Consider the following 14,111-nt stretch of genomic DNA (forward strand, 5'->3'; position numbering starts at 1 on the left):
TCCACGTGAAATCATATAACATTAGTGATTACCTCCACTTGGCACTCTGTAATTAAAAAAGTGATGTGTAATAAATTCAAGAAACGTTACAGTGGAGGAAGAAATTATGTAGAAACTATTTAACATCCAAACAATTTAGAAACAAACATGATTTGTGCGCCATTCTTTCTCTTCCCACCTCTGCTTGGCTATGTAAGTGTTTTCATTCAAGGTTGTTTTTAGACCAGCCACTGCTAAATAAAGCAAGAAACAGGGTGAGCCAGAGCACTGAATCTCCAAACATCCATACTGCACAAGCTCTAGGATGCTTCCTGATGATGACTACCAGCATCCATTGTTCAGGGGACAGTAAAGACCAGGGACCAATCCCTGTATAACTGGACGACAGGACGGAGAAAACTGCACCAGGTTTTCATCCCTCTATTGTGTTACATTTAGCACCACTCCATAGCCTTTATGTTTTCAGACATGCCTCATCACATCCCGAAGTGTTCAATATACATTCTCAATTTCACACTATGAAAAGATGAACTGTGGCCTGCAATGCAGCATGCATTAACAAACTGAAATAATCAACTCCCCCCACCCCAAGACACACATAAATTCACTCAGATACAATTTGTCTGTGGATAAACAAGAACCCTCCATAGGATGATGTTATGTGGATGTATCCTCAGGGCAAGAACATAGCCCCTAGCCACCACCTATTTAAAAGACACAATTGCAGTCTGATTCTGGGTTTTAGTAAGCTCCATACAATCTCTGATCCTTTAAGCAGGCAAATAAACAAACAACAAAAAAAGGCTTTCTGTTCCTTCTTCCACAACAGTTCCCCTGCTCAGTATGCTGCAAGGCTCCTTCCAGCTCTCCCTGAGCCAACCCAAGCCAGAAGTTCATCATAGAAAGGGGTTCTGAGCAATGCTGGTACCTGCCCTTTCTTACAGATCACAAAACTACTAGCAAACAATGTATCAGAAGTTTCCCAGATCATTTCTAACAAAATTATAATCAAAGTCAGGGTCAATTCTTCTGATATTGCCATGTATTACTTATTGTAAAATAATACAGATTTCCAGTGCTAAAAGTATATGTGCTCTGTTTGACAGCTATGGAATTAGAAATATTATTGTGTTATGGATTTGTGTGCCCAGCAACACAACAAGGGGCAATGGGCACAAACAATAACATAAGAAATTCCATATGGACATGAGGAAAAACTTTAAATTGAGGAAGAGTGCCCAAAAAAGGTCATGGAGATGGCTCTGGGGATATTTAAAACTTGTCTTTGCAACCTACTGAGAGAACCTGATTTAGCAGGGAGGTGGACTAACTGCTCTCTAGAAGTCCCTTCCAACCCCACAATTCTGTGATAGATGGAGGTTTTTGTTTTTTTTAAATCTTACAGAAGGTGGAAAAATTAAAACAAAACATTCTTCTGTTAATAGGTAAAGAAGCTACTTTAAATTATTAATATAAAGCTAATTAAAGACCAAAACATGAACTCATGCTAGTACTTGTGTTCCAAATGCAAATACAAACAGTAATGATACTAATTATGAGATTAATTGCTTACACAATGTAATAAAATGAGGGTCTGATTTATAGAAGCTTCTACTGCTGCTTCCCAAAGCACTGCTGTTATTTTAAATATTGTTTTAGTTACAAATGATCAAGGACATTTCTACATTACATCACACGGAAAGCTTCTTTAAACTGATGCCTACCAAGAAAAACATCTTCATTTGCATTTCAAATTTCTTAATGCCTTGAAAGGAGGTAAACGATTTATTAAAGTTGGAGAAATAATTTTTTTTTTTAATAGGGGCTGGACATAGTTTTTTGAAAAAAATTAAGAGAAAATCTCTTTTCTGTGAATTATACTTGGACTTTTTCCTATAAGCAGAGGGTAAGTGAGCATAGAGATGTATAAGCACATAAGCGAACATACGTACATACATACATGAATATTTGTATTTAGGTTCACTTTTAGTAAATAGTGCAATCACAACATTGTTAAACTTCCAATTTGACATTATTCTCTGATAATTAACTGAAAAAAACATTATTATTGTTGTTGTTATTATTATTTAGAAGAGAAATGTTTCAGGTGCAATAACCATCACTTTATCATGGCATCCAGCAATGGTCATCAACTGAAATCACAAGGTCTATGCTTATAAATCTACGTTTATAAATTAGATCACATCAGAGCACGTGTGTCTACATGAATTTCTCATTCAGGTTATCACTGTCCCCAGATTACTGAACTTTAATCCTCCCCTAGGGATTCTTTCAAAGATGATTAACCTGCAGGTACAGAAGGTCATAAAGTAACTGAAGAAGAGCCCCTTTACAGGGATTTCAGGTAGCTTACCGAGATAAATCTGTAATTTAAATTTATTATACTCTGTTAATTTTAACTGCCCTGGGTATCTCCTTGTAGACATAACTTCATATATTTTTTATTTTAAAAGATAACACCTATTACCAGGGACTGTTATCACTGTTTTATAGGTGGATGTAACTTAAGGATATGTCTTTCACAGATAATAAAAATGAATGCAAATTAAACTATTTTCTTTTTACACAAGATGTTCAGTATGCATTTTGCAGTATGCAATGACTTCCAATATGCATATAAAAGCAATGTAGGGTAAATTTTGAGGTGAGACAAGAACCAGCATCTTTGCAATTATGGAGATATTTGTTATTATTTTCAGAAATAATATATGAATAATGCTACAGATGCAGAATATAAAAGTCATGCAAGTAATGATGACTTTAAAAAGAAATGCAACAAGGGGATACCAAATGAACATTTTGGATAAGAGATAAATGACTTTTTTCATCTCAGCAAAGCTAATAGATGAAATGCAGTTTAAAATTTATAAATGCACAAATATGTATTTTCAAATTTTTAAAACTTGACACCACCAAGAATTAACTGTGAATAAAGTGTATGTTGAATATGCGTATGTTGGCTTTTTAGGGAAATTTGTCAAATGACCATGTTTCACCAGAATGTCATGTGAATTAAGGCTTAATGATATTTGATATATCAAATTACCTTGCATTGTTTTGTTAAAAAAAAGTGTTACGCAAAAATCATGCGTATATATACAGAAAGTCTTGTAGAAGTCAAAGGCTGATTTTGCACAAGATTATCATTTGAACTGTAAAAGCAGTGCTTTACTCCTTTTTAAATTTCTTATAGGTTTTCTTTTTTAAAAAATTATATATTTTTCCCTATACTGTACTATAAATATTTGCTAGAAGGAATGCTTTCCCCTCCTCCCCCAACTTTTTTTTTGTTTAGTAAACAACAGTAATACTGCATTTCCTACAGTAGAAAGAAATATTTGGCTTGATTTTTAACATATTGTTGATTGACTTCATTGATAAGCTATCACCTTCATTGGCTGGATCACAAATTCCTCCAGGAGCAAATGCAAATGTTGGAATATAGTCCAATGTGTCAGCTGTAACACCATTTAAGGAAAATCAATTGTTACTGTGGATTGTTACTTAAAGTAATACAGACAGGAAAATGAAAACAAAGTTAAATGGCACCAGTAAATAAATAAACAGATTGGGGGGGCGGGGGGGGGGGGGGGGGGGGGGGGGGAAGGAACAAAAGAACTAGAAAAGATGTCACAAAAATCAGATGCTATTATATGAATTTATGATAGTATTGCTCAAAAGAACAAACTCATGATAGATGTTGCTGTCTAGCTGTGATGCATCATCCTTTTGGACTATAATTTGCAGAAACTTTAGAAATAATAAAGAATAGTTAAGAATGCAAATCAATATCAGTAGATTTTAAAGTGACACTGATTTTACTCCTTTTTGAAATATGTAAACATACTGGTAAACTGTTAAAATTATTTCAAAAAAAGTGAAAGGAACATCTATGGTTGTGGAACACACAGCGTGGCATTTTTTGTAACTAAAAACAAACCTTAAAAAAAAGTAAAGAGTAGAAGTTTAAAGTGGTAAAAAGCTACTGCAAATTTTCATTTCCATAAAATGATAAAGTTGTTCTATGAAATTTTTATCTGAACTGTATCAACTAAGAGTAGGACTTTCAAAAAAATTTGGCCCACACATTCATCACAGAGAAAAAGCAAACGTAGTGTCTGGCTTAACCACAAAGTTGAAATTGAAACACTGACTTTACATGTACATAGAATTTACACATCTAGCTTACCAAAATGAATAAACCACAGGAGCCTCACAGAAAGCTAAAAATGCAAAAACCCTCAGTGTATTTGATTGTATGTATTAAATAAAATGCAATAGACAGTTGCCTAAATTTCTATCAACAAATTTCCAAACTATATGAGATAAGAAGGAAATCTGTCTACTTCCATTGTTTATAGGATTTTTTTTGCAGTGAAAGGAAAAGAATACCAACAAATGAATATATGTATGAATACATCTAAGTATATGCATGAATACATATATATAACTCAAATAATGCTCATTTCAGTCTTATTGTTCCTTTTCAGAAAATATCAGCTTTGTTTTCAGAATTTGTCCCTTTCCCGTCTTTAAAAAGAATTTGTAATGCTAATGTTTTCAAAAAATATGGCTATGATAAACCTTTAATTAAATGTTAATTAGAATTTGGAAGAAACATTCATCTTAAAATCAAATACTAAATAATTACATAATTATTAACCTGAATGAAAAGCTATATAACATTTTGTTTTTCTACAATACAGTAAAAATGTCTGAGCTATTTCATATATGGAATATTTTAAATTATGATGTAGAAATACTTTCCAAAAAAGCTTGACTAAAAGAGTAATCTTCACTAGCTGAGCTAAAATACAGAAATTCTCTCTCATTCTCAGAAAATACATTACTGTTGCAGTGCACAATATTTTTTAACACAGAGGCAAACAGACTTTGAACTCTTGATAAGTTTTAACTTGAGTCTATCACCAAAAAGATATGAACACAGATAGGCTAAACCAGCCAAACACAGCTGCTGAATGGAAGGGAAGAGAGAGGGAAGTTTCCCATTAATACTCATTATTCCATATTAATTTTGACTTAGATATGCGAAGATCCTCAGTGCTGCATGAAACTTCAGTTTTGTAATCACATCAGTAAATTCAGAGAGAACTAACTATAATAAAGAATTTCAAAGGTTAGCAGCATGTAACATTTTAGATTTTCCAAACATAATAGAAATTTGTTTTAGTTAGTTTCTTTGTTTGTATTGACGTTCAAGAAAAAAGCATTATCACACTAAATTTCATTTTTTCTTCAGATCCTTTTAAATTATTTTATACATCTCCATTATCAACAACAGAAACAGCATCAAAAATACAAATCTGTGAAATGACTAAAAATGTATTTGAAGATTTATTGCAACATATGAAAAAAGTTACAGTTTAAAGTGGTTAACTTAGTTTGTACCTTGATAAACTGCTTTGAATCCTGGTGAGCCAATGCTGTCATCAGATTGTAAATGAAGCCACATCTGGTTGCTCATGCTTACAATAAGGTCAGGAACACTAGATCCAGTGAGTCTGCATGCAGGATAAATTAAAAAGTCATTTGCTGAAGCAAAAAAAAAAAATTAAGAAAAAAGGAAATAAAGCAGCATTTTAAATCACTAATATAACGTTTACAACTGTTCACAATATAGCAACCTTGTGTCCTGATTTATTTATTTCATTTATTTTAAAATAAAATTAGCTATTTTATATGGATGAGAATAATTTGAGTCTTAAAAAAAATCATTAAATGAATGCATTCAAATTAACAACTGTTAAACATTTTTAATAAAATTAGGAAATCTAAATATTTCAATAAGTAATTACCTCATAGATAAGTGAAGAAGTGTACCAGATAAATTGTTTTCACATGTTTTGATTAGTATTATTTCTTTTGCAATTTTTTTTTTAAAGCAAAGGAAGTTAGCTTGCCTGTGTTACAGCACGTGCGTCCATAAGAACTTACTAGAACCTCATATACAACAGGCAAGATGGTGAATCACACAATAAAACTTCAGAGTTTTACAGCGATCATCTGCGTTCATCTGTAATTCTGACATAAAATCATAGAATGTTTTGAATTGGAAGGGACCTTAAAGACTATCTAGTTCCAACCGCCTGCTGTGAGCAGGGACAGCATCCCATAAGCCATGCTGCTGATCACACCGTTCAACCCAGCCTTGAACACTTCCAGGGATGGGGCATCCACAGCTTATATGGACAACTCATTCCAATGCTTCACCACCCTCATGCTGGTGATGGACATCATAAAGCAAAAAGATGATTAATTTATTAATCAATAAAATCCTTGTGGATTACTCTTCCCACACAACTAGCAACAGGACTAAGGGAAAGGCCTCAAGTTGTGCCAGGGGAGATTCATGGTGGGCATTAGGAAAAATTTATTCTCTAGAAGAGTGGTTAGGAACTGGAATGGGCTGTCCAAGGAGGCTGTTGGGTCACTGTTCCTGGAGGTGTTTAAGAAACTTTTAGATACTGTACAAAGGGACATGGTTGAGTGGGGAAATACTGGTGGTAGGTGGCCAGTTGGACTGGATGATCTTGAAGGTCTTTTTCTATGATTCTCTTAATAATGAAAAATGCCCATCACATATAAAGAGGTTACAGTATTTTATCTGCAAAACTGCTCAGATCTTTATGATAACTATAAAAACTTTAAAAAGGTAGGTGAAAAGTCAAACATGAAAAGTGCAGCAGAATATCTCTGCCTAAGCTGGCATTACAGAAACAAAAATAAATCATAAATGGTGTATATCTGCATTGAACTGCAGGCAGAACTTGGTTTATTAGAAGCTTTTGAGATTGGAACCGTAAGTATGGCAATAACTGCAGTTGATATAACAAATTAACAATGACTTTGTCCCTTTCGTTTGAGCAGACTATTTTGCTCAAATGAGTAATATACTGCATCTTCTGTCTTTCTTCCAATCAACTACGATTTAAAAAAAAAAAAAAAATGCATGTGAGATAAGTAACAGCAACAAAAAAATCATGATAATACAGTGCCAAGCTGAAAGAAGTTGCTCCAAACACAGAAGTTCTCAAGAAATGTTAAAAGTAAATGAACTCTGGTATTTGAAATCTTCCTCAAAAATAGCACTATCAGATGTTAATATTGTTGCAACTTAAAAGCAAGAACACAGTGAAAGGAGACTGTACAGAAGTAAAGAAATGAAGAACATTAAGGTAAGCTGTAGGAAATCCTATCTTGCCTCTAAAAGCCTTATTCAGGAAGGCTGTGAATAAGGCAGTGTGAATCTTATATCTGAAATATTTTGTTTTCTTACTTTGATTAACACACCCCCCATTCCTCACCCTCCAGCCTCCCCTCCGAGAAAATAAAAAATAAAAATCACACAAGAGAAATGGCTTGGGAGTTCTGCCTGTACATCTAAAACCGCTGCTGCAATGGCACATAGTTCAGAATATTTACAACTACAACTTTGTAGAAAGAGGTTGAGAAGTAAAGAAAATATAACTCACAGATAGTAACATTAAAAAAGAGTAATTTAGGAGATGTTTGTGGAAATAGATGTCAAGAAAGAAAGAGTGAAGAAGTACATTTGGGAAACACCTTTTGAAGCCTCAGAAATAATTGTTATTCTTCCTTATCTCTCCAGTTAAAATAGTTAATGAAAATATTTTTCCCCAGCAATAAATAACATTCACTGATATTTTTTGACAATAAGGGAGATATGTTGGAATTCAACTGGTAATCTGTGAGGTTCCTGCAAGAATTAGCCAGTGACTATTCTTATATATATACACATATACATATACGTATATATATATACACACTACATAACCTAGTATCAAGTATTTAGATGGTCCCACGCACATTACTGGATTATTGCAGGACACCTACATTTATGTTTTCTGAATTCTAAAATTCTAAATCTTTATATGTAATAAAGCATACTTTAACTGCATGTAGATGTTCTGTGCAGTACAAAAAAAAAAAAAAAAGTAATTGTATCACACAACCAGTGAAGTTTAATCTTAAAAGTAATCCAATGGATGAGTTGTGTCTGTTGTTGCTGTTGTTTTTATAAACTGGTTTCCCAGTGGAACAATAGCCACACATTCACACTACCCATCCATTTGATCCTTAGCTGTCACCTTAATATAACTTGAACTGAATAACTGATGTTAATCAAATTTGATAGTAATGATATCTAAATTCTTACAGACTTGCTGAAAATGATGAACGTGATAAAGAAAAGACTCCAGTTAAGAAAGTCACTCTACAGCTTGATGTCATCTCCCTTCAAAATGCCAATGCCATAGATGGCAGATATACACAAACCAAAATCTGTGCTATCATCTGCTCAGTTTGATGCCTAGTAAATACAAGGAGAGATTTAAGATTCTTAATAGATGGGCTGCAAAATACAGATTATAGGTGAAGTAATAATTTGTAAGAAATAAGCATTTATAATTTCCTCCACTTTAAATTTTCAGCAATTTCATCCTACAGAGAATCAAGGAGCTCTGGTTCAGCTAGCTAGATTGTCCAATTTCATTCTGGTTCAGAGTATGGCAAAGTTTCAGCATGATTAAGTTGAGAAAAAAATATTTTCATGACCACATTCTTAAATATGAAATCATCAATTTTCATTACTATAATTGCATGGTCCTAAGTGAGGTTTTCAGCAAGATGCCATTCAAATATTATTTGAACTTCCAACTGAATGGAGAGATCAAAGTAATGAAAGACAAAAAAGAAAATATAAAGTATAAATCAGCCTTGGAACCTACGAAAGAAGAATAGTATATCCCCGCGAGCCTGAACTTGAACACCTCAAGTGGAGAATATTCATTCGACGATTTTTATTCTTGAAAATGTAAAAACAAAACAAACAAACAAAAAACCACAAACTGAAAAGCATTATTATCTACTAAGAATCTGCTGGAGTATGCATTAGAGTTCTACTGATTGGAAGACATGCACCAATTAGCAGACCATATTGAAAAAGTATTTCTTTTCATTACTATCAGTAAATGAGCAAGTGTGGCATGAACATCTCCACCACAGGACTCTGAAAGTGAATTAACTAAAGCACTCTATGGCAGTCAGATGTTCCTTAGATCAAAAGTGTGATGCAGTCTCGTCTGTGTATGCAGTCTGCTGTCTGTTGACTCAGATGTTGAGCTGACGAAGATAACTAACTAAATCAGAAAATTTCACAAGTGTTGTGTACATTTATTTGTATCACACATACATTCAGATAGTATAGACTTTCCTGAGTATTGATGAGAATGTTCAGCAGATTTCTAGCAAATTATAGTAACTTCCCATCTTGTGTAGTTAAGTAGTTTTCGGTAACTTGGACTTTAGAATGCTCCCAAGAAGAGTCAGAGTTCATTTGTATCCATGATACATAGGTCTAATGAAAGAGGAAGAATCTTGAATAGATATTGAAATCAATAACTATAATTTTAAGAAATACAGACATACTGACATTACAAAGAAAATACTGCTGAGTCTGAAACCAAAAATATTGACATCAGTGACTTGGCATGTCACTTCCTGAAGGGAAGGCTCTCACACAAAAAGTAGGAATGCAAAAATGTTAAAGCAAAAACTTTCTTCATTACTTACTCCCTCATAATCTGTGAATCTAAGACTTCAATAAAGAAAACAGCAGTTTCAGCTTTGTTGTAGTTTTAGTTTTTTATTTAATTAGGGGATTCCTGAGAATAGGATTTCTCTACACATAAAACAATTTTCTTCAACTAGGAAACAGGCAAAATGGGGTACATCTGATATGAGAATGCTGATCTGTCTGACAACACACACTGTTGCTAATTCAGTTCATCCCAGGCCATAACCATCTGAAGACCAGGCTGTTTAGCAAGTTCAGGAATAGAAACTCAGAGAACAGCCATTCAGACAGATTGGCTGGCACTAAACACATTTCACTGTGGGTATGTGCAATCATATCTTGCCTCTCTACATTAAAGAAGTTTAAAATGTTGTGACAACAGATGCAACAAATGAAGTAAAGGAAGTTAAATTTGTGCCAACTTTTCAGTACTGTGAACAGACTCATGGGATATAAAAAGACAGCTTTCAGAAAAGACAATAATGAGTGGAAGCAATTTCTGCCCTATTGGCTCTCTAATCTCAAGTGTCAAAAAAAGTAAAAAGAAGATTTTAGGCATGATGTCCTGGATGGCACAAACATGGCACCATGTTAATCGCAGACAGGCATGGTCATTAAAAAAAAAAAAAAGCCTATTAAAAAAGCCCTAGGAAACAAGTGGTTACAGAAACATGTCAAGTTCTTAAAATATTTTATTGCTCTTTTAAACAAACAAACAACCTACATACATTAACTTAGGAGAATTATGATAAGTTGAGAATGAGAAGCTTGATTTTTATATAAAAGATGTAAAAGTTTGGATTTTAGGTTTGAGATTCAATTGTCAGGGGCCAGAAATCGGTCTTTAAAATAACGTTCATAACAACCATGTTCTCAGTGTGCTTTTTAGTTTGACAAAGTTGTAGATAAAAATAGAAAATTCTAGTGTGCAGTTTTCATCTGTGTGTATACATTCATCCTTTGCTCCTTTGCTACAAAATGAAGTACACAATTATCTGTAATTTAAAAGAAAAGTTGTAGTATAAATCAAGGATATTCTATAAGTATATATACGAAAAAGCTTTGAGTGCTTTCTGCATTTTTTTTTCTTTTTACTTTTTTCTTTTTTTTCCTGTGCATAATATTTTGAATAAAGGTATTTTCTTTTAGGTGTTAGAACAATAAGGTAAGCAGAATGACGGAGAGCATTCAGAATTTAATACATCAGCATTTGTGGTATTAAATTAGTATATAAAATAATAAATCATTTCAAAATTTAATCATAAGCATCTTCTGAGCTTCCAAGATGTGAATGAAATTTCTTTCTTTGAGGTTAATGCCTTTTTAAGGGTTAGCAGGTTTTCTTACCCTTTAAAGAAACAATTTTACTGTATTATTCTTACCTTCAGTTAAAAAAAAAAAACATCACTAAAATCACTACATTATTTGTGTTCTTAATTGTAACCAAACTGCAAGCCAATTCTGAAGTTTTAATTTTTAAAGCAGCCTGTCAGTAAAAATCCCCAATTTTACTTGGCTTGTTTTTTTTTCTTTCATCACTATTGATGTCAACTATATATCTAATTAAAGAAGAAATTCCATCACAGTACTGATTGTATTAACAACAAAGACAAATAATTTTCTCTCTCTCCTAAGTTTTATAATTAAGTAACCATTCAAAAGTAAGATTTTTTAAAGTAGTATGACAAAGTCACTAGAAAGTCAGATTCAACAGTATATGAAAACTATAAAAGATGTACAAAAAGTATAGAGAAGTATTACAAGAAGTGAGGTATTTTTCATTGTTTGTTTTTTTAAATAAGTAAAATATATTCATTTTGCAAGGGTAGGTTGGTTTTCAAGCTCCCAAGAAATTTCCAAGTTGTGTGTGAAAAGAGTTAAAGGATCAGAGTTTACTAAAACACATCTCTTTCTCATGGACAACTGACAAAAATGGAAGGGTTCAAACAAGTAATTTCTATTTCTTCTTATGTCATAAAATGAAACTCCTTTATAGACAGGAAAAGTTAAAAGAAGATCCATGATGTAAGTTATAAAAAGATAATTAAGTTTTAATTGAAGTGCTACAATAAAAAAATAATTTCGAAGAGAAGTAGACTTTCTAAAGCAGTATTATTTTAATTTACAAGAATTTAAGAACACACACTAAGGAATAGGAGGAGAAATTTTGATAGATGGCCTTTACCTCACACATGATTATCACTACTGAATTAGCTTGTCAGGGTAGTAATTTGTTCCTAGCCAGACACTGTTAAATACCAGAAATAAGTTTAGCAAGAACTTTACAACCTAAATTTATTTAGATCAATTTTCAGTAAGTTGTATTGGTCTATTTCCAGAGCTAATCTTTTCAACAGGAATATATTGTAATATTAAAATTTTTCAAGAAATTGAAATTGAAAAAGAATTGTTAAAAATAATAAAATCAACTGGTGTATCTCCTTTAATTAACTCAGAATAATTTTAAAAAAACAATAAAACTATATAGTTTTAATGAAACAAAATATGGCATATATAAAGTGCAAATTTTTACCTCCCCTATTGAAAATACCAACTATGCTGTCATAGAAATCGATTAAATTGATTTGAAGTAATATGCTTTCTATCAAAGTATATTGTTAAATATACCACCTTGATGTATATGTATACCATGCTCTTAAAACTTTATAATTTTTTTTTATTTTTTATTAAATATTATTTTTATTAAATATTTTTATTTAATATTATTTTTTATTAAATTTTTTTTCCCTTCCCCCCTCACAGAAATTAAACTTAGACTTAATAGCCTGTACTTTGATAGCCTTTGACAATAGTCTTTGACATCCATCTTCTCTCTTTTTTGAAAAAGGATATCCCTCCTTATTCCCAACCAGCTGAATCAGTACACCTCTGGGGTAAGGAAGATAAGTGCTAATAGTTGAGAATTTAGACAGTATAGAAAGCTTGTGCAAAGACTGAGAATTTCAATAGAGTTATCCTAGTATATACATAAGTCGCCTTCCCATCACATTTCTAAATCTCCCGTTTGTTCTCCTTCTATTACCCTATTTCCAATATTCATTCTTTGTTTTTCTGACTTAAAAAAAAAATAGCAATAACCCTGGAAAACCTGAGCTTTTTTCTTAGTAGGGTTTCAAGGCTTGTAGACAATCCAATCTGATGCCTGGTTCAGTGGTTAGCAGCACTGACTGCATCAGGGGAGTTGGAGCTTGATGATCTCTAAAGTCCTTTCCAACTCAAGCCATTCTATGATTATACACTTTATATAAGCTTACATTATACAAACAAATTATATAAACAATAATTATAAATAGATATATTATGATGCAGAATCAACAACATATAGCAGCAAATTTCCAGTGAAAACTGTTGAAGTTCTGTACTTACACATACAACACTGTCCTGGTATCACCAACTTTCCCAGCATCTCCAACAGTGAGGGTATCATATCCTCTTTCCAGTTCAAACTCTTCAAAAGCAAGCTTTATGACCTGTTTCAATGAAGTTTCATATATATCAAAACATAGCACAGGTTATCTGAACTGTTCTAATCTTAAAGGAAGTAATTTGACTACCATCAGTAAAGCCAGAAGGACTCATTTCTACTGTTTTCAGTTAGTCTTATCTGATTTGACAATGACAAAGTAAAGAAAATTCTGTTTTTTTCCTCAAGTTCAAAGTCTTTGCCATAAACTTTTAAAGTCATGAAATACTAAGGATGGTAGGACAACCTTTTATTAAAAAAAGAACTTTAATTTTAATAGTTCAACAAGAAATACATAATTCAGTAAGTAGATGAAGTTAAAACCCCTTCATGTATTTTTCTTCAGGGGAATCGTGTAATGACAAGATTGTATGATCAATTCACAAAAAGGTGAAAGAGACTGGTGAACAAAAATGCATAATCAAATTTTTATTATATAAGATACTAAAACTAAATTTTGATTTCACTGAATGTCTCATGAATTGCCCAGAGAATAAAAATAGAATCAGAATTGTTTGAAAAAAATATTCAGAATTCACGTAAACTATAAATTTTAAAGCCTAAACTGAAATGGATTTAGTTTTGTACAAAAGAAGACTTGCATAAAATCCACTTTTTAGAGTCCAATATTGTTGACTTGGAGTTGTAGGTTTTATATGCATGCGTATTTATAATGTACTTTTTTGCAAGGTTTCCACAAAACCTCAATATCATTGTGCAGAGTCATGATGATTGTCTATGAAGTTATTTAGTTTCATTTTTATACTAAATTTGATAGATACCTGTGGACAGACATTCACATAATTTGCACAATTATCTTGTTTTGTGGCTGTCCACAAGATTTGTGTCAGATTTAAACAGTTTTGCATCAGCGGTATTATATTGATAATTCAGCAGCAGTATGAAAAACCAGCTGATACCCTCCATATAGTTTATCTCTGTGATCTACGTGGCAGAAGTCACCTAGCTTTGTAAAAAGCATGCATCCAA

The 14,111-nt window shown here is 32.5% G+C and overlaps 1 protein-coding gene across 3 annotated transcripts in view; it reads right to left on the minus strand.

Annotated features, from left to right (window-relative positions):
• CSMD1 (CUB and Sushi multiple domains 1) overlaps positions 1–14,111 on the minus strand; it is a 994,481-nt gene that overhangs the window by 243,449 nt on the left and 736,921 nt on the right. For all 3 annotated transcript variants that reach the window (XM_048936946.1, XM_048936944.1, XM_048936947.1), the window contains 2 exons: positions 13,025–13,128; positions 5,431–5,543 (listed from right to left, as the gene is read on the minus strand). In XM_048936946.1, coding sequence (XP_048792903.1) covers positions 5,431–5,543; positions 13,025–13,128 — 217 coding nt within the window. The remainder of the gene's footprint in view (positions 1–5,430; positions 5,544–13,024; positions 13,129–14,111) is intronic.

Source organism: Lagopus muta, chromosome 2 (assembly GCF_023343835.1).
Source record: "Lagopus muta isolate bLagMut1 chromosome 2, bLagMut1 primary, whole genome shotgun sequence".
Classification (NCBI taxonomy): Eukaryota; Metazoa; Chordata; class Aves; order Galliformes; family Phasianidae; genus Lagopus; species Lagopus muta.